This window comes from Furipterus horrens, unplaced genomic scaffold (assembly GCF_987537825.1).
Source record: "Furipterus horrens unplaced genomic scaffold, mFurHor1.1.pri manual_scaffold_5, whole genome shotgun sequence".
NCBI lineage: Eukaryota > Metazoa > Chordata > Mammalia > Chiroptera > Furipteridae > Furipterus > Furipterus horrens.
Window position 1 is genome coordinate 13,661,200 of NW_028327175.1, and position 21,107 is coordinate 13,682,306.

At 43.5% G+C, this 21,107-nt stretch overlaps 1 protein-coding gene across 1 annotated transcript in view; it reads right to left on the minus strand.

The window, feature by feature from the left end:
* The window catches only part of PDZD2 (PDZ domain containing 2), a 207,198-nt gene that overhangs the window by 26,239 nt on the left and 159,852 nt on the right, over positions 1–21,107 (minus strand). The window contains exons 6-12 of the mRNA XM_090276198.1: positions 17,385–17,496; positions 9,205–9,350; positions 5,672–5,791; positions 4,952–5,066; positions 2,353–2,426; positions 1,989–2,214; positions 1,096–1,213 (exon numbers count right to left, since the gene is read on the minus strand). Coding sequence (XP_090132324.1) covers positions 1,096–1,213; positions 1,989–2,214; positions 2,353–2,426; positions 4,952–5,066; positions 5,672–5,791; positions 9,205–9,350; positions 17,385–17,496 — 911 coding nt within the window. The remainder of the gene's footprint in view (positions 1–1,095; positions 1,214–1,988; positions 2,215–2,352; positions 2,427–4,951; positions 5,067–5,671; positions 5,792–9,204; positions 9,351–17,384; positions 17,497–21,107) is intronic.

Below are 21,107 nucleotides of genomic sequence, written 5' to 3' on the forward strand. Positions count from 1 at the left end.
TGAAGCTCAAAGGTTACCCAAGAATTTGCAAAAACGTTTCAAATGTGAACAAATGAGAAATTGAGGACAAGATGCCCATTTTTGACTTCAAATTATAGGGAGAGAACTCAGTACAAGAGAACAAAGCCTCTTTATATGGGGTTTGAAGAATGTTCATTTGGCGGGCTCCAGACATATGGAACCATTCAAGAAAGAAACATCATCTTGGGATGTCATTAAAGGATTTTTTTCCTTGAGTTCTAAAAGTATATTTTCTTTAATGTACTTTGGATGATTTGCTAAATTTTTTTTTATATGAAAATTCACTCTGATGATTAACTAAAAACATAATATAATCTATTAACAGGGCTCCAAAATGGCAACCTCAAGGAATGTCATTTTGACAATTCCTCAACTGCTCAAGGACTTAGAAGCTTAGAGGGGAGAAAGGTGATACTGTTTTCACAGAATGCTTCATGCAATACGTATACATTCTTGTGGAGTTTGGGTGGGCACAGACCTACTGCAACTACTCTACAACAGAACACCTAGGCATGACTTGTATAAACAGAATACCTGTGCTACAACCCAGCTAGCTGGACTGAGAAATCAGACACACAGTGACTTCAGACAGTAGGCATCTAGACATCACCTCTCAAAAAGGAATGAAACAACAGAAAAGGTTTAAGAGATTATACTTAATAAAAAAAGGCCTCCCATTCAAGGGCATGATTTGAGGACTCCCTTGTATTCAGTGATCCTGAACCATTATAAGCCGATTCCAGCATCTCGAATGAATTTTTTATAACTGGATATAAAAGTGAAAGAAAATATTTAGATAATCATAGTTATCTGTATAGTTGTATTCTGTCATTTCTGAAACTGAACTTGTGTCCAAATGGAATTAAATAGGAAAAGCCAAGATCCAGGGTTCTCTAATTCAACCAGATTTCATTTATGTTTGCTTTTCATCTTTGGAGATGCTATTAATTATAATCCTGGCCATATTTCTGCAAATAATAGAAAGGAATGTAATAGGGCAGGTATCTTACACGCGTATGTATTCAGATATTCCAGAACATGCCAGAACCCTGTACTGTCAGGTTTACAACGAACCTCAGATTGCTCTCCATCTTGGCCACGGATCCTGGGGCGAGACTGTGAATGTAGATGCCCGGGGGACTGTTCTCCAGAGCCAGGCAGCAGGCACCAATGCCTAATCCAACTCTGGGTTCTGCGAGGGCAGTGTTTAAAGGAAACAACACCAGAAAAGAAGCATGAGTAATCTGAAACTGCATTAATGTATATTCAGACCAATAGCCTCTTATTTTTTGACAAGACTCAGAATGTAAATCCTGCTTTTCTTTGTACACACTGACACACTCTGTTAATGAAATGAGTCCACAGCAGAACCACGGCTCACTCTGGACTGTGATTTATTCAGTGATCTATTCTGCTTAGTCGGAAGAGCCCCTCAAATCTATTTTTTGGAAATAGGCCGAGTCGAAGTAATATATTTTATTCTGAATTCACAACTTTAGGTTGTCTTTTACTTCCTGTTTTAGCACCTAATCTCTTGATTATTTAATTGTGCCTCCTGTTTCTACAGTAGGTGGGGAGGGGAAGAAAACAAAGATGCAAAGAGCTAAGATTTGGTGATCACTCATGATTTAGTTATGGTGTTAACTGTATTTTTAACTGGAATCCTTGGTTCTCTAAAACTTTATATTAGCTCTAGAATTAGGCTGGTTAGTGGTTTTTTTAAACACAAGTCTCTGACACAGTGATTCATCGGGGGAGACGGGGTTACTGGTAACTTCCCTTCATTTTGGTAGAATGGCTAAAACCTCCAATCTTGATCTACTGTCCCTTTAGAGAATACCACATGCTGTTGGCAGCACAATGTCCCAAAGGAACAATTCATAGAAAAAAATATAAAAAGTTAACCTAAGAATAAACAACACATGATTTGAGAGCCTGTCACAAAAGTGAGGAGTAGCCAGTCTCACCTTTGTTGAGCGTTACTTCCATGACAATTCTGTCCTTGGGCCCAGGGGCCTTCCGACCCAGAGATGAAGAACTGCTGTCATCAGAGCCTAGCGCTGAGGTGCCCCCACTGGCGCTGAAGTTTGGGGAGCTGGATCTGCTCATGTGTGTGGGTGTTGAGCAGGGCGTGAGGCTTGGACTCAGTAATTTTGTGCGTACCGTTAACACAAATAATCCACTCCGGATTTGCTGAGAAAACAAAAAGAAAATAGGGCTAAACCATTCCCACTGTCCTTATGCCAAAAGGTGAAAGAATAAAAACAAACCCAAACCAGAAGGAAATGAAGAAAAACATAAGAAGATAAAGATCAATAAGAATGTCGTTACCTTAAAGGTATGAATGGCTTCTTGAAATGTCAAGCCCTTTATTGGGATTCCATTTACATCTAGGATTTCATCCCCTAGTGAGCAAATAGGAGAATTACATTAACATCAAGCTTTGATTTACGGGAATCGAATTGCTCAGTACGAGAATAGGATGCCACATGGTCCCTGATGTAATAGCTCTATAAGATGAATTTTATTGTTCCAACCCACTTTCCTTAGTGTAGCTCCCAGGAGTGTCACACAAAGGGACAATTAATGACAATGCACACTCTTTTGCAGTAACTCTGTATTTCCATCTTTAATTAAAACAACTATGGGAAGTATCATGGTCGTATTCTTTAGCCACTGCCAAGTTTAATAACAGATGTCCTATGTTTAGAGATCAAACTGCAAAAACTGAGTCCCAAGTCTTTCCTCATGGTCTTTGTTTAAAAATTCAAACCCCCTGGCAATGAAGCATGAACATGCACAGCATGTGAGAAACCACTCCTATCTCTGCAGAAAGACAAACTCCTTGAGCCTGGAGAAAGATCACAGAGCAGGAAAAATGGTTTCAATAATAGGGGCAAGAAACTTGTGAGATACTATTTAGGAATGGCAGCCCCACCTCTAGTTGCCTGGTCTTACTGGTGCTGTTCCAGGCTCTCAGTCATTCAGCTGGCATGTTATTCTATGCGTCCATGTAAGAAATGACTGTAGGCTTATGTCAGATTGCACACGCATGCTCTCTCTTTTCCTCCCTCCCCCACCCTATCCAGGACTTATCTTCAACCCCAAGAAGGTATAGTTAGGTCATTTTTCAAGTTGTTGATAGTGTCTGCTGGGAATAGGAAAGAACATGGATATCCTGTTGACTTACCAGAGTTTGTTTCTAGTTTGTACTCTTGTAACATGGTCTGTGTTTTAAAATAACAGTTCATCAAAAACACTACAATGAGGCCTTGGAGAGAAGAACAGATGGACCCTGCACAGCCATGCGGGACAGAAGGGGGCTTCCCTTACCTATAACAGAGTGCAAGGCAGAAGAGAACTCCCATCACCCCCCCCCCCTCCATGGACGGCCCATCCCAGGAGCGTACTGTGCCCTTGATTAATGGAATCCTGTACTGGAGTTGAAAAATATTGCGGCTCCCCATGCATTTGTTCTGTACCTTCACTTTAATGCAATTACAGAAGTTGTAAAATAAGTGAAAGAATCTGTTTAAAAATCACCTGGCATAACCGAGGACTCCACAAGGTGAGGTTTTGGGTTTGTTTACACATGGGAAAAAGGATGGAAACATTACAATGATTGCTCATGCTTTAAGAAAAATCTGTATACAAGATTCTAAAAAGACAAGACCATTCAACAGGTTGACAATCCATTTCAATGACTTCTTTCCATCTGTATTCATTTACAATAAAGACAAGTATTAGGAAGCATCACATGCTATTAACCTTTCCTAGCTATTGACGTTTCCCTCTATTTTGCTCCATTCCAGCAGCACTGCAGGATGAATTTCAATCAAGGTAACACATGGCACATCCATTATGAAAGCTCTCTGCTGTGAGAAGTTTACATTGTTCTGCCCGTAGACACAAACACCACCTGGGAGTCGCCCTTTCCTCGAAGAGAGAGAAATAAATATTCTGCCATCAAAATATTAAGCCTTCTCATGTCTCATCATTAGCAGACAGGCTTCCAGGGTCGCTCTGCTGGGAAAAGGGGACTCCAATTCACTCCATTAGTGAAAAACCAAAAATCAGTTTAACACCAGAGCACCTATACTTTGGGCCAACTGAAATGAACAGTCACAGCATCTCTGAAGGCAACTAGAAATATTGTGATTGAATCATTTCATGAAGGAGGCCTATTAATAAAAAAGGAAAACACCTGGATTCATGAGTAAGTCCTGGGGACCTAATGTACAGCATGGTGACTCCAGTTAACAATACTATGCTATATTCTTGAAAAAGTTAGAGAGTAGATCTGAAATGTTCTCACCACACACAGACAAAACCGGTGATGTGAGGTGATGGGACGTGTTAACTAACCTTATTGTAGTAATCATTTCACAATATATGTGCATCAAGTCATCATGTTGTACATCTTAAACTTACACAGTGTTACCTATCAATTGCATCTCCATAAAGCAGGGTGGGGGTAAGGGGTGGGAGCACCTTTTTAGTATGTTAATGCTGGCAGAATGGTAGGTGCCATGGAGAATATAAAAGATGTTTACATGTCCAGCCCAGAGGCAAGGATGGACCACAGATTCTCAGGACTTTTCAAGGCAAGGAACCCGATTAAGGACCAAGGGAATAAGGTAGGCATTTAAAGGCCCAAATAGAAAGAGCAAGCCGTTTTCCTCATATTATCTCATTTAACCCTCACAACAACTCTTTGAGATTGGTATTAATACGCCAAGTTGCCAAGTTTGCAACTGAGGACAGTGAAGCTCCGGTTATAACTGCCCAAGGTCGTGATGCGAAAGCGCTGGATTCAGCCCCGGACTACTCACCACCCGAGCCCACAGCCTCAGCGGCTGTGCCTTCATTCCACGTCGCACACAGGGGCAGGCGCCCGTGGAGCCAAAGCTCACCCCCACCGAGGACCTACCTTCTTTAAGCCTCCCATCCTCTGCAGCGGATCCATTGGGGAAGATGGTCTTGACAAAAATCCCCATCTGTCCTCGAATGCAGTCTCGACCGCCAGCGATGCTAAAGCCAAGGCCCTACACCCAAAGCAGATGGAGATGCAGGCTGTCACTGGTCTTTCACCGAGGGCACCCTTCCCATTGCAGTCTCTAACTCAGGGGTCCTCCCCAGTCACGCCCGTGGTGAAGCTAACTAGCTGTAAACTCAAGTTTGTGTCCCTTCTCCCCACCCCCCGGCCCCACATCTATGTGCACTGTGCTAGCGACGCATCCCAGTCAACGGAGAAAGGATGAGGTGGGAATATAAGGCATGGCCAGGATTTGACAATTGTTGATCTCCACAAATGGCAACTTGACATGGATCAACGAATAGCTCACAAGAGTCATTTCATGCTATTCAGGCACCATGTCTTCGTCGCTCTTTGGTTTCAGTCTTTCCAATTTGTGTAAGATCAAATGAATGTTTTGATATTTGTATAATGATCAAGTTCCATGTATTATTCTCTTTATGATAATATGTCACGAAACTCATTCAAAAGCGAAACTGATAGTATTCCCTGAAGTCACAGGGTCTGCTTTTCTCTCATAGTATCACATAAAAGCAACAATAAAAAGCAACCATTTAAAAATACAGATGCCAACATTCACTGGGAGAAAAAAGCAGAGGGCAGAAGAGAGCTCACCTTGCCTTTCTCTTTGTACAGCCCGATGATGGAGATGACGGACGGCCGAATGAGTCTCCAAGGCGATTCCACCTGTGTGGTGCTCAGGGAGCGGGTGGACTTCTTCACGATGTGGTAGTCCTACAAGTCAGCAGACAGCAAGGTCAGAGTCTCATTTATCCCTCTGGGGCCTCTGGCATAAAAACAGATTCGGGTTTGGAAAACCTCAGTTGTCTTTTGGGGTAGACTGCCATTTCTCCCTGGCCCAGCAGCTGAAAGAACATTTATTATAAATAACATGGGAGGAATAGCCCCTGCTGTGATAAATCACCACGCCTTCTTCCTTCACAGAAAGAACATTTGGGAGGCCAGAGACAGCTGGTATTTCTTTCTTCAACTGTACTCCATGGATCCCGCTTCCTGCTTTCTGGAATGGGGTCAGGAAGCAGAAACCCAGAGGTCTGAGATGTAGGACGACAACCCTGGGGACAGGCTCTCCCTTGGAAGGCACCTTCTGTCCCTACTGAAGTTCAGAGTCACAGTTGGAAAGCATTCACCGTTTTAAGTTTAATCCACTCACTCAGAAACGTAATCTCTTGTTTCTTATAAAACCCAAACTGCAAATGCAGATAAACTGTTATTCTGCATGAAACGTCCCCCTGAGAGACTGCAGAAGCTCCAGTTCTCATCCCTCACACTCGGACAATAAAATTATTTTCCCATAAGCCACGCTTTCCCTTCCTGGCGCACAGCAGTGCAAATCTTGTTCTTGTCCTGCCCATCACCCCAGTATATACGTGTGCAAGTAGGGAACACTATAACCTAAACGAGAGGTTATATGAATCGATTGCTGAAGCATTCCTACAGTCTAGCTCCTTGCCGTTCTTCTTAAAATAAGCTTCTTACACGACAATTTTCCAGCATTAGCAAAATATATCACTTCATATTTAATATGAGAAAAGAGACATTGGAAATAGTTTGTATCCTTAATGGGTGGATACTTTCAAAAGTGGAAATGATATGTCTGCTAATGATATTTTTGTATTCCTTGCAGTTTAGAACGATCATGTTTTGCAGTTTTATCAAACATCTGCCAGCCATGTTGGCCTCTCAGACTCTGACGCTGGCTTGGCGAAGAAGTTGCTGCCCTTTTACTGAAACCGCCATGAAAACGGCCAGACACTGCCCATGGGCTTCAGCCCTTGAATACAGAGGCCCACATGTGTCCTCGAAAGGGAAGTCTTTCTCTGATCACTGTTCTCCAGCAGCACCTCATTCCATCTCTCCATGGGGAGCCAGAGCCCTGCCTGCTTCACTGTTCTCTCTCACAGCTTCAGAGGCCCCACTGCACTTTCTAGACGTGTGCTGTCCAAGATGGCAGCCACTAGCCGCCTCTCACTGCCTGTATTTAAGTTACGATGAATTAAAATTCAAAACACAGTCCTCAGTCTCACTAGCCACTCTTCAAGAGACATATGCGACTTACCATTTTGGACAGTACAGATACAAAACATTTCCATCACTGCACAAAGTTTTAATGGATAGCTCTATTCTATTCTGTTCTATTCTATTCTATTTTTTATCCCCACCCGAGGACATGCTTATTGATTTTAGAGAGCTGGGGAAAAGGGTGAGAGAGAGGGACAAAAACATCAATGTGAGAGAGAAGCATTGATGGGTTGCCTCCTGCACACACCCAACGAGGGATTGAACCTGCAATTCAGGCATGTGCCCTGACCAGGAGTCAAACCTGTGACCTCTCAGTTACAGGATGACGCCCAACCCACTGACCCCACTGGCCAGGGCGGATAGCTCTATTCTAGAACAATACTTTTTAGTGGAGGAAGAGAGAACAAGAACAAAGAAAGAAGAACCCTGGGAGAAAAGAAAAGGGCAGAAAATAAGAAGAGAAGACAAAAGAAAGGACCATTTAAAGTGGAAAAAAGTCTTTTTGTCCTGGCTGGCGAGGTTCTGTGGATTGAACCAAAAGGTGGTTGGTTTGATTCCCAGTCAGGGCACATGCCTGGGTTGTGGGCCAGGCCCCTAGTTGGGGGCGTGCGAGAAACAACTAGTTCATGTTTCTCTCACACATTGATGTTTCTTTCCCCTCTCTTTCTCTCTCCCTTCACTTTTCTCTAAAATAAATAAACTGTTTTTTTTTTTTAAAGTCTTTCTGTAAAACCTTTACTAGCCTGTGCTTCCTAGTTCCCAGAAGCCCGGTTAGAAATAGGTACCTATAGGACACCACCTCAGTGCCAGGAATCCTTGGCCACCATGGCCATGAATGCCCCCTCATCTTCCGCACTAAGTACAACAGCCCGCCATCGTGGCTCCCCTACACTCTCTCTTCTCCTGTCTCTGCCGGGCCAACTGCCTCATTCTGGGCAGGCCACAGACTTGTCTCCGGTCCAGAGAAGTTTTCACCAAGTCCCAAGCACGTTCATGTGCTCTGTTTTCTCTTGATGCTCCAGCTCCAGCTGCCTTTGGGTGGATTGAACACAAAACAGCCTCATCGGCAACCGCCTCGGAATTGTGGCCACTTTTCATGTGTAACTTTCCTCAATGTGACTCTGGTGCCATCACTTTGAGCAAAAAACACTTCACCTTGTTGAGATTCCGTTGTCTTATCTGTAAAACGGTGACACTACATTTAAAGTAAGGGCCCGACCCAGGCGTCCTAACCAGGTCCTTCTGAGCTCTATGGTCTATGGCTCTCCAAGCACTGACGGGTGTCATGGCTGCCGCACCCTCTTCTCCTCTGCCTCTGCTTCATCACAGGCCTGGGGCAAGATGTGGGGCAAGATGCCAGCGGTACCCCTTAGGCCCTCAGGCTGATGGGCCAGGACTCAGAGAACCCTCCTCAAAGACTGCCTCCTGTGTGGTTATGAGATGTCTACCCAGTTTCACCTGGGTTGAGGATGACGTCATTGAGGAGGAGTCCCCATTCAGGGTTCTGGAGCCCCAAACACTTACGGGAACAAGCCCTGGAACATGAACATCACCGCCCGCTTCATCCCTGTCTGCAGCCCCCTCTGACCCTGGCTGTGGGAGTCATGCCTGTGTAACATGTAGAAGCCCAGGCACAGCATAAGCAACACCCCCCACGCTCCCCTCCCTCTTCACCCGATCCAGCCCCCACCCACCCGGTTGTTTCGCTGACACCTGACGTGCCCACTAAATAAGTAACGGTGGTTCACCCCAGACCGCGGGGCGCCACTGTCTCCTGGCAGCTGAAGGCAGCTCTCGGTGCCAAAGCACGCAGTGCGAAGGGGATCAAAATGTAAAGATCCAATGGCGGCTTATTTTTCTGTTTTCAAATATTGGGCTGGCTTCCTTCTAGCCTCCGTGGATAGAACTCACTCTGTTTTATATCTCTAGTCCCAAATACTCCTGACCCACGCAGACGGGCAGCTGTTCGGGACACAGAAGCTCTCACTGGTCTTTGGAAGAATTAAAGAAATCCTGGAGACCCAGGGGTGGACGTACGCGCCTTCATCCCTGACTGGTCAACTGTGACTGCAGGAGAAAGGACGAAGCCCCATGGCACTGACTACCTGTGCTGTGCTCGAAGATTCCAGGAGCTGGGGGAGAGAGTGCTTCCGGCCATCTCGGGACACCTCCAACATCCTGGCTCGGGGGTCCCCATTTCGCACCATCAGCTCGTTATATTCTTCAACAGATTCTAGACGATGTACGCCCCCTTGAAAATACAGGGGAAAACACATGGGCTTGATATGGGACAAAAAGAAGCCTAAGAGCATACATAGGCACAAACCTGTTCGGTTTATACCCACACTCATGGTTTTCAGAAGGTCTGGTGTCCAGTTTTTTCAAAGCAGTGAACTCACTAGGTTCTACTGTTAAGCTCTGCATAAGATCAGTGTGTGGAAGCATTAATGCCAGATTATGAAGAAAGGGCCAGTTTTTGAAGGGACCAGATAAGGGTAATGTAGATATGAGGGGGGACCCACAAAAACCAGAATTACCTTCTGGAGGGCGGGCCCCTTGCAGTACAGGCTCCCCCCAACTAAGTGAGGGTTCTAGGAACCCATCTGTATCAGTGCACCAGCTGATGTTGTTGTGAAAGGCTGTGTTTGCCTTTGGTGAAATTCTTTGAAGACCCTTTCAACGCATTTGTCCATCTCATGATGGGGGATTTATGAGCGCACCTGCCCACACAAGCACTGAGTGTTCGGCAGTTTTAACCCAAATGGCATGACCCCCATTGTCCACCCTCCCTATTCACCTGATCTCATCCCTAGTGACTACGTTTTGTTTCCTGGCTGAAACAAGTCCTTGAAGAGAAACGTTTTGCTAATGTTAAAGAGATGAAACAAAAGACAGCAGAAGCACTAAAAGGAATCAAAACTGACAAGTTCAAAAACTGTTTTGAGCAGTGGAAAAAAGTCTTGACAGGTGTACTGCATCAAATGGAGAGTACTTTGAAGGTGACTGAAGTTCAAACAGGTTAGAATAAATACACAACTTTTTATAAATAAATTCCAGGGTCCCCCTCATATTTCATCCAAGTAAGACGGAGCCGTGGTTGAGGATGCCCTCAGCAGGTTGTTTTGTAGTGATGGAGGAACATCCCTCTGTGGCTGGTATAGTTCCATTGCTGGGGCAGCTGGGCTTTTGTTCATGTGTAAAAATGACTTTTAAAACAAACTTAAAAGAATTATAATAACTTACATAAATGTGCACAAATAATAAGCGTACAGTGTCATGAAATTTCACAAAGTGGAGGTACCAACAACTAACACCCAAAGCAAGAAACAGAATCTTGCCAGAATCCGAAAGCCCATTTTGTGCTACTAACCATCCCTTACCCACAGGTAACCATTATCCCAATTTCTAACATCATATATTACTTCTGCCTATTCTCAACCTTGATATAAATGAACACATATAATATGTACTTTTTTGTGTGTCTAGCTCCTCATTCTTTTAAACAATTAAAATATATATGTTTATTGATTTAAGAGAGAGGGGAAGGAAAGGGGGGGGGGAGGGAGAGAGAGAGAGAGAGAGAGAGAGAGAGAGAGAGAGAGAGAGAGAGAGAGAGAGAGAGACATCGATTGGTTGCCTTCCATATGCACCTGACCGGGGATCAAACCTATAATCTAGATATGCTCCTTGACTGGGAATTGAACCCCAGCCTTTTGGCATATGGGATGATGTGCCAACCAGATGAGGCACACCAGCTAGGGCTGGCTTCTCATTCTTAGCATTTGTGAAATTCCACCATGTTGTAGCTTGCCAATAGATTGTTCATACCATTTCTGCGTGCTATTTCATTGTATAAACATACCATTTCTGTGTACTCTTTCATTGTATAAACATCCATTCTCTTGCTGATGGGCACTTGGCTTATTTCCAGTTTTAGGCCTAGAACAAGGATCATCAAGCTTTTTTCTTTTTTGTAAAGGTGAGATAGTCAATGTCTTAGGATTTATGGGCCACAAATGGTCCTGGTCGCATATTCTCTACTAAATATTTTTACAACCCACTAAAAATGTAGAAAGCATTTCTAGCTCGTGGGTCATACAAATATAGCCATTGGCAGTAGGCTGCTGGCCCTAATCTAGAATACTGAACATTCTTATACATGTCATGTCTGTTGGATGTAGATCTAGGAGTGGAGTTGCTGGGACAGGTATACATGCACCTTTACCAATGTCGTATCGCCAGCGTGCGTGAGTGCTAGTTTCTCCACTTGTGTGTCACACTTAGTGCTGTCAGTCTTTTTAGTTTTAGCCACTCTGGTGGGTCGTCGTCGTCGGCAGCCGTCTGTCTCGAGAGACGATGGTGTAGCTTCTTAAGAGTCTATCTGCACCGCCGAGAATGGCTGTGCAGTCCGACTCGGGAGTGACACGGTATCTGTCTCCTCCCGTGTTGAATCGACATCTTGCGATGACGCTGGAGTGTCCTCTCCAGTGAAGCTGAAGCTACAGAGCCTGGGCAGGGTGATATGGAGGGTCTGCTGTTGCCCATGCAGCAGACCCCCCCTCTCTTCGCAGCTGAAGGGTCCAAGGGAAAGACGGAGTCGATACAGCTTGGCTTCAGGTGCGCCGCAGGAGTTGCCGGTGTTGACTACAACATCAAACCGCCTTAGGGACTCCGGCTCCGGATTTTCTGTCGGGGTTTACTCCCTTAGCCTTTCCCCTGAAGAGGTATGCCGCAAGGCAGCGGAGGTTTTTGGGAATCAGAGTTTTCCTTCTCTGATGTGCCCTGACTGGAAGATCGAACCAGCGACACTTAGCTCGCAGGCCGACGCTCAATCCACTGAGCCAAACCACCATTCTGGTGGGTACAGAATGGCATTTCATCATGGTTTTAATTTACATTTTACTGATGACTAATGTGACTGAGCTTCTTTTAAAATATTCATTGGCTCTTTTTCTTTTGCAAAGTGACTGTTCAAGTCTTTTGCTCATTCTTTTATTGGGTTTTTGTCTTCTGCTGTTGGTTTACAGAATTTTAATTTTGTGAATATATTTTGGATATTTACATAGACAGTGGGATCTATGCATTGTAAATATCCTCTCCATGTCTGTGACTTGCCTTTTTACTCTCTTAATGCTGTTTTTTGATAAGCAAAAATTAATAATTTTAACATAGTAAAATACACAGATTTTCTCCCCTTTTTGGTTAGTACTTTTGGGTCCTGTTTAAGAAACCTTTATAGTAATGATTTTCAAAGACACCCTCATCGGTACCTCCTTTATATTATATGTCATTTAAAAATAAGATAGTTTAAGGGACTTGAATCTTGAATGACGTCTTAATTACCCTGAATATAGCAGCTATAATCACATTGCACTGTTTACATTATACACTACATCAGTGATTTCCAACCTTTTTCATCTCATGGCACACATAAACTAATGACTAAAATTCTGCAGCACACCAAAAAATATCTTTTTTCCTTATCTGAAAAAAAATAGGTATAATTTTGATCTGTTCACACTGGATGGCTATTGTTGTGTTGGTTGCTGTCATTTTAAAATTTGACAGAGGTCAGTGCCCCTGACTAAAATAGTCAGGTATTGCATGTTTTAAAAATTCTTGCGGCACACAGGTTGAAAATCACTACACTATATATGCATTTTTATGTATCTGTGTGTGTGAATGCAGCTATACATACATATAGACTCTTCGGAATATCAAGCTCTGCTAGACCACATAATGTTTTATTTGATGACCTAAAACTTCAATTTACCTAAAAGGTTTTCATGGGATAAAACAAGATAATTCTGTACCCTTTTACAAATGATATATTGTTGAATTTCTAACTGTGATGAAAAGTGAGAACAGGGCTGACAGTTATTTTAAAATGGACATCACTAAAGGCTTGGTTTTTCAAAAGCTGGATATTAACTTTGTTATATGGGTTTTCAAACACCTGAAATTCTTTTGCAGTCAAAGAAAAATTTCCATTTAAAAAGATCACAAGCTTAAGGCATTAACATGGATAAATCAAAAATACCAAAATTAAAAGGGAACCCTGCTGGCAAAAAAAAAGGCATGAAGTAATGAAAACTCAGGTTAAAATGTCAGAAAAAATGTTCCATGAAATCGCTTTAGTCATTTTTTGGAGCCAGACTGGGCAAAAATCATAGTGGAAATAGCTGGAACCTCTTTATGAAACCTCCGTAACAATGCATGACCAGATTAATCTATCTTGGCACGCTTACTCATCTGAAAAAGATTGATTAGAAGAAAATTCCTTTGGAGCTGACAGGGAGGCACCAGCCATCAACAGGAGAGAAACCACATACGGTAGTGTCTGCAGATAATATACTGATACTCGAATCCCAGAGTGACTCACTTTAAGAAAATATGAAATAAATATTCAAGTTTACAGGACAAATTAGAAGCTCATCGCATTAAAACCTTCTGTATTCAAATGTCTGTAGATTGAACATATTTCATAGCACTGACTGCAGACCCAATTCCTTAAGCCTCTTTATAAAAGGCCTCCAAATTGCTTTTCCAGTCTTATCTCCCACTATCCAGCTACGTGAATCCATCGCTCTGGCCTGCTGATTCTCAAAGGAAAGGATTTGTCCAAAACCCGCATCCGTTCCAAAAGTGGGGAGCACATCAATATTACCTGACGTTCCGCCCAACTTTGCCGGCACCGGCACCTCCCACCCCAAGCGTCTCCTTTCTCCTAATCACTCTGACAAGCTCTGCTGAGTCTTGCAGATAGATGAGGAGGAAAAACAGTTACCCCGAACTCCCCTGACCAGTTTTCTCCCCCTTGTCCCTAAGCATGTCTCATGCATTTCCCCCCCATGTCTAGACCACTGTTTTCCTCCCTTGTGCGCTGCCCAATGCTGCCTCTAACCTGCACCCACTGAAGGGCCCCCTTGAGCACCACAACCCAGAGAGACTTCTAGTCTTGACCTCCGTGCTGCTTATTCATGGTTTACATGTGCTCGAGGCTCTTCCTGTCTGAACCCAGTGCAGTCCCTTCCCCTCTTGAGAGGAAGAGAGAGGAGAGAACAATGACAATGACTGATGATGTGATATGAATGGCCACAATGGCAATAACAGCGGCTTTTTTCATTGATTTGAGAGACAGAAGAAGGGACAGAAGGAAACATTGATGTGAGAGAGGCATCAACCGGTTGCCTCCCACACACACCTGGGCTAGGGATCACACGCACCTGGACCAGGAAATGCACCTGCAACCCAGGCATGTGCCCCAACCAGGATTGAACCTGCAACCTTCTGGTTATGGGACGATGCTCTACCCAGCTGAGCCACACCAGCAGGGCACGCAACTCCATCTTTCACCAAGGCTTGGCACTTAGAAGGCACGCACATTCATTGGTAGAATAAATGAAGAAACAGAGAGCCAGCAAATTGAAGTCACTTGTCCCAGGTCACACAGCCAGTAGTGGCAGAGCTGGGCAGTGCTTCCTCCACATTCTCTTGTTATGGCGCTGAATGTCTGGAAAGGACCCAGGAAGAGAGGTGGGGTACCCGTGTGTGTGGCAACAGGCAAGTCAGCCCTGGATTTCTGTCTCAGCAGGATGTGCTACACATTTTAAATTACTAAGACTAAAGAGAGTTAAGGCCCTCCCCACATCTATATCTTTTCAAGACTGAGGAACAGGATTCTTTTCAAGGTCTCCAGGAAGTCGAGGGGCAGGTGAGAAGAACCCTGTGTAGGAGGCAGATCTTTTTGGTGGTGCTGAATCGCGACCTTTTGGATCCCCTTAACTTCTCTGGCCTCAGCCATAAAATGAGGAATGTGACTGCACAGGTTTCAAAGGTCCCTCGTATTTCCCCAGAGCTCTGTGGCCATGGGAACTGTTTATAAGGTGTTGATAAACTCTGCCAAGACAGCTGACCTAAAGGCCTCCTCTGTACTTCCAGTTTGTGATTCCAGTCCCAAACACGTGCAGAATTTAAACTAAGGAGGTCTGTCCAGAAAAAGTCCAGCCATTGTTAATATAACCAGGAATGGTTTGCATGACACTGATGTAACTGGCAACCACGGAGAGTGGACTAGAATGCACGTGTGTGAACAATGATGACTTCACTGTACTAGTCAGTGGGGGCAGTAGACACTGTTGAGTGAGCATGTGTACTGTGTGGCCGTCACATTCAAAATGGCTGAGCAAGTAGAGCAACGGATTTGCATCAAATTTTGGGATAAGCCTGAACATTCCTCTGCGGAAGCTATTCACATGATTCAGAAGGCAGCCACTATGGGCAACTGGTGACTGGCAGCTCCTTCACAATAACATGCCTGCTCATGCATCACATCTCGTGCAGAGTTTTTTGGAGAAACATCAAATCACCCAGGTGACTCAGCCCCACTATAGCCCAGATTTCGTGCTCTGCGACTTCTGGCTTTTCCCAAAACTAAAATCACCTTTGAAAGGAAAGAGATTTTGGACCATCGATGAGATTCAGGAAGATACGACGGGGCAGCTAATGGTGATGAGGAGAGCTGTGTAAAGTCCCAGGGTGCCTACTTTGAAGGGAACTGAAGCATCATTGTCCTATGTACAGTGTTCATTGTATTCTGTATCTTATTCAATAAATGTCTGGATACCTTCTGGACAGACCTCGTATTCCCTCAGCTGTTCCTTAGGCTAAAGGGGAGCTGGTCTTTCTCTCCACATCAGGAACTCTGGCACAATGTCTCTCCTTAACCCCGCTCTGGTCACCACCCTGTTCTTGTCCCAAACCCACATTCTAGCATATGCTTAGATATACATTGCCTAATTATTCTGAGTTACATATACAAAGGAATCCATTTTGTTACTCAAGAAATGAAACTGATGTATTTTATGGTCCTAGACCTGCTTCCTCCCCTGAGAATAACTCAGTTGAGGGCTGGGGGATGCTCTTGGTTGACAGGCAGAGATATCACCTCTGGCCCCTGATTTGAGTAGCAGGAAGAAGTAATTGACTTTTGGGGGATGTTAACATACATGCGTTGTGCTAGCTGCTTTCATGTGAGTTCATCATTATTATTTTAAAAAATCTGCTCAACCCCTCAAGCCAGTATTATAATCTCCTTTTTTCATGTGAGGGAGTGGAAGTTCAGGGACATTAAATAGTCAACCCCAAAGTCATAAGGTAAGTTAAGAGCTGAGAGGTAAACTTGGTTCTGCCAAGCTTCCAAATCCTGCTACACCTGATGTCTTCCATGGATGGGGAGCCAGGATCGACTTCTCCATCAGGCCACACACACAGTGACAGGGGCCCACTCCACTTTCAGGGGCTCATAAACATGTTTTAATTTCTTTTAAATTCAGAAAAAAGAACATTATAGTAATGAACAGCCAATACGAGTCCAGCTTGTAACTTCATACCAATGCAGTCATAAAGCATAATTTTTAGGATTTTTTTCATATCCTCACCTGAGGATATGTTTATTGATTTGAGAGAGAGAGAGAGAGAGAGAGAGATCTGAGAAACATCAATTGGTTGCCTCCTACACAAGCCACAACTGGGGACCGAACCCGTAACCTGGGTATGTGCCCTGACTAGAGGTTGAACCCACCACATTGTGGTGCATGGGACAACACTCCAGCCAACTGACCCACCCACCCAGCCAGGGTGAAAATATTTTTAACAGAGGAAAGAACCAGCAAAGCAAAGGTACCTGGGATCCTGGGACGGCACTGGGTCCCAGCACATACCTCCTGCTTTCAACGCTAACTCTCAGGGCACAGGCCAGGCGCTATAAGGATGTGCCCAGGAAATGTCAAATCGGCTGTTTGTTCCAAAAGCTGCCACTCTATCCCATCCCACACCTCCCCCCACCCCGCCTCCCTGCCGCCCCCACACACACTAGTTGAAATGCAGATTTGGTATTATATAAATAGCTCTTTACCCCTTGTTCGGTGGACCAAGGGCTTGGGGGAGAGGTATGTTTGCTGGGAAAACAGGCGATCCAGAATATTCCATAGTGAAAGGGTCACCTGAACAGTCCTACTTAAGTAAATAAACCAGACACACAGGAAATTTAAATTTAAGCAGAGACAGAGATGTTCACAGTCATTTCATTACGACTCAAAAATATTCACATGGGAAGCCAGGCTGAATGCAGTTTTATGCCCACAACATGCACTATGTAAAGGGAAAACAATCTTGAGGTTTTAAGGAGAAAAAGAGCTCATCCTGTTAATGATTTTATATTCCCACTCCTGAGGCTAGAACCTTATTTTCAGAAAGATCATAGCAGGCAAAGAGTTCCACTTACCTGAAAGTCGACTTTTGAGCTTCATTTTGCTGCTGCCCTGCTTGGGACTTTCCAGGTTTCCCTTGGAATCCTCAGAGCCACACGAATCTTGGGGCTCATCTGCCCCAGGGATCTGAAATCAGAGAGCACAGAGCTGACGGGAGAGGCTGCTGCGATTCCTTCTGAGAAGTTATCTTATTGCTCAAGGAGCAGCAATCCAGGTTATCACGTGAGAAATAAGGAGCAAAGCACAGCCCTGCTGATAACCTGGAACTGTGCAGGCAAGTTCTTCCCCTGCACGCATCTCATCACACAGCAGGGAGGTCTCGAGGTTGTTGTTTTTTTTTAAATCCTCACCCAAGGATATGTTTATTAATTTTAGAACGAGAGGAAGGGAGAGACAGAGAGAGGGAGAAAAACATCAATGACAGAGAGAGAAATATCAATTGGTTGCCTCCTGTATATGCCCCAACTGGGGACCAGACCGTCAACTCAGGCATATGCCTTGACTGGGAATTGAACCCGCAACCTTTTGGTGTTTGGGACAATGCTCCAACCAACCAAGCCACTCGACCAAGGCAGGTTCCAAAGTTTATGGGGCTCGAGGGGGGTCTTTTTATTTCTTGAGAAAACTTGTTGGACATAAGCACCCATATGGTCAGTGGTCACAAAGCCACAACTAGAGTCCAGGTCTTTTGACTTGTGGGTTAGTGCTTTTTCCTATAGAGCAAGTTGCAACAAATATTAAACCAGAAATTTAAACTCAAGTCTAAGGTTCTTAAAATACAGTAAAAAGTTTGATTTTGTGGCAGCCAAAGAACCACAACCCTTGGGTCAACCAGATGTTCCATGTGCTACACTCCTGAGTGCTGATTACATACCTCCAAGAATCAAGCCCTGCCCACGCTATGTGGGAGCATCCTCATAAGGTCAGCCTACACACCTGTAAATTGTATGTCTACACTACCACACTACAACAGGTGATACAGAAGGATATTCCCAAGGTCCACTGGGCCCTCCTTCTGAGAAAAACCAATCATGCTTATAAAAAAAAACAAAACATCAAAACCACTGAAACTATGTTTATTAGAGAGGAGACTTATGCACTAAGAGTGTTTATAAAAAAATTGGGGGGTAAATTTACATGTACAAAACTTTTAAGATACATCAAACAGTGAGCCTTCCCATCTGAAATTCTATTTTTCTTTGAGGTTCTTAAAAAAACAAAGTTATAGTGATTAAAATAGGTATGATTCAGTGAAGGAACATATATGTAATTTAAAATGACAGAAGATATCCTTTAACAGCACTCATTGGAAAGTCATGTAATTATAAAGTAAAAAAAAACCAAATCTTTGAATTTTAATGGATAATATTTAAAATTCAGTATATGGAAATGTATGAAGTAAGCAGTAAGAGTAATCTCCCAGGTAAACCCACTGTTAAGAGGTAATTGTTTATATATAAATTGTGTGTAATACGTAAGGATTTGAAAGATTTGCTCTTCGTCCTTAAGTTCAAGTATCTTTCTGGATAAGAAACAGGGAAAAAACGGTCTGAGAAATGAGGAGATGTTGGCAAACTGAGGAAGGGGCTTTGGGAAAACAAATTAATCCTGACATATAAAACTAAGATAAATTTGGTGAATTCCTACTACAATGTCAGGTACTGGCAGGTCTCCAGGTTTAAATTATAAGTTAAAGGCAAGAATGCAATCTTGAAGATGATTTTAGAAATTCTCTGGAGAGATGTTCTTCCCAGCCCCAAACGGTAACATTAATTTGTACACAGCACAGAAGAACCCTCCTGGAGACGTGCCAGAGATACGGGGCACAGGAGACACACAAACAGAAGTAATCCATGGAGAAGCCTCTCCTTCGCTTGGTTTAGAGATTTTACGGAAAGAACCTGTCTCCAGACTGTAAATAGCAATCCTGGGAGATGGAGCTAAGTTCCTGGTTCTTGCTGGTTCCACCCCTAATCCAGGCTGCCAGCCTACAGAGAAAGGTATGCCCTAGGTTTTGCAAGCCATTGCTCTCCTCTCATGCCCATTAAGTGGGCAGCTTATTACACAGCGGTGAAGGCCGAGACCATCAAAACGCCTGTTTGAGAAGCTCGTCTCAGGAGAGAAAAACCATCCCAACCTACTGTTTCTGGATTTAGGAAGCTTCCTTCATCTATTCCCCTCCCCGCCTTTTTATTTTCCAGCACAGCCCCAGGTTTTCATACAATCAAAAATTCCGGAGCTGACAGAAACACTCACAGGAATAACCGAGAAGGAAATGCGGCCTGCCCAAGGTTTCTCGACTCAGGCAAAAAGGCTGTGGCTTCCTATTCAGTCCCCCGATTTCCAGCTTCATGTATAGCTAGGATACTGCTGCCCCCCTCCATCCTAAGTTGCTTTTAAATTAGTAACTCTGGATGACAATAGTGAACCTTACTGTATAATCCCATTCACCTCAATTTTTTCCCACTTCATTTGCACAGCAAACATGTGTCCCAAGGTAAATAATATTATCTCCATTTGACAGATGAGGAAATAAAGGTGAGACCCATAAGTTCATAACTGAGACCCTTGTGTTTATAACCTATATCCAGGATCTAGCACTGACTGTGTGTGAAGAAAGTCTGTACCAGATGAATGACGTAGAGTTCTACAAGGGGCACACAGACAGACGCTAGGTCAAATCTGAAGCCCTTATGTGGCAAACACCCGTGGTGTAAACTCTTCTTGATTTTCAGAGTCTGAGGGAGATGGTTGAGAAGTTAAGAATCACAGCCTTAAAGAACAATCTTTTTCTTAGTCCTCAAATACACCGAAGAATGAAATGAGATTTAGTTTCTATGATCTAGGTAATACCAGTACGGTTTCTTATACCAAGGAAATCTTATGATAAAGATGGTGCCTGTCACGTTACTACTGAAACCCTGTAGCTTAAAACCGATTAAGAGTGGACCCAGAGATCTCTCAAAGTGCTGCAAAAGGTCCACCGCACTGCTGAGCTCCAGGCCTAGGGCTCCAGATTTAAATGAAACCATTTCCTCTTGCAACAGAAAACTGGTCTGTCATGATTGTAGGTGGCTGGTAATTCAATGAACAGGAAGTAGGTTGCTTAGATACATTAGTTCCAGATTATTTCAGGAAGTAGCAACATTGGAAATGCAATTTGGATTACAATGAGCCTCTCTTTAGTTTAAAACTATTGTCTGAAAACGTTCACATTCTAAGAAAGTGCCTTTCTTGTATTTTTCTTTTTTCAGATGCACAGAACAAATCGATTGTTCTAGAAATGATGTCATTTTAGTTGTCCTAAAATGAAATGTGCAAAAAGTTCTCCTGGAAGGCCTTTGGTTCAGAGAAACAGTTGATACAATCTATTATTCATCAGCAATTTCTAATTCATGTGCCATACAGCAATGCCATTATATTAATGGAATCTAACTTGCCAATTTCCAAGTTAAAGCCTCTCTGCATACTTTTCCACACCTGTAACCTGTGAGATTCTCTCTCAATGAAGAAGAATTTCTACCTTCCGGTTTTGTAGTGAGATGGTAGGACAGAGTGGTTAAGAATCCAGCTGCTTGGTCACAAATCTTGGCTACATCATTTATTAGCAATTAGGCACATCTGTCACCCTGTTTAAGCTTCAATGTCCTCTCATCTGAAAAATGAGGCTCTTGATTTAAGAATTAAATGATACAAGCGCCTCATAAAAGATGGACAGATTTCCCTCTTGAAACCAT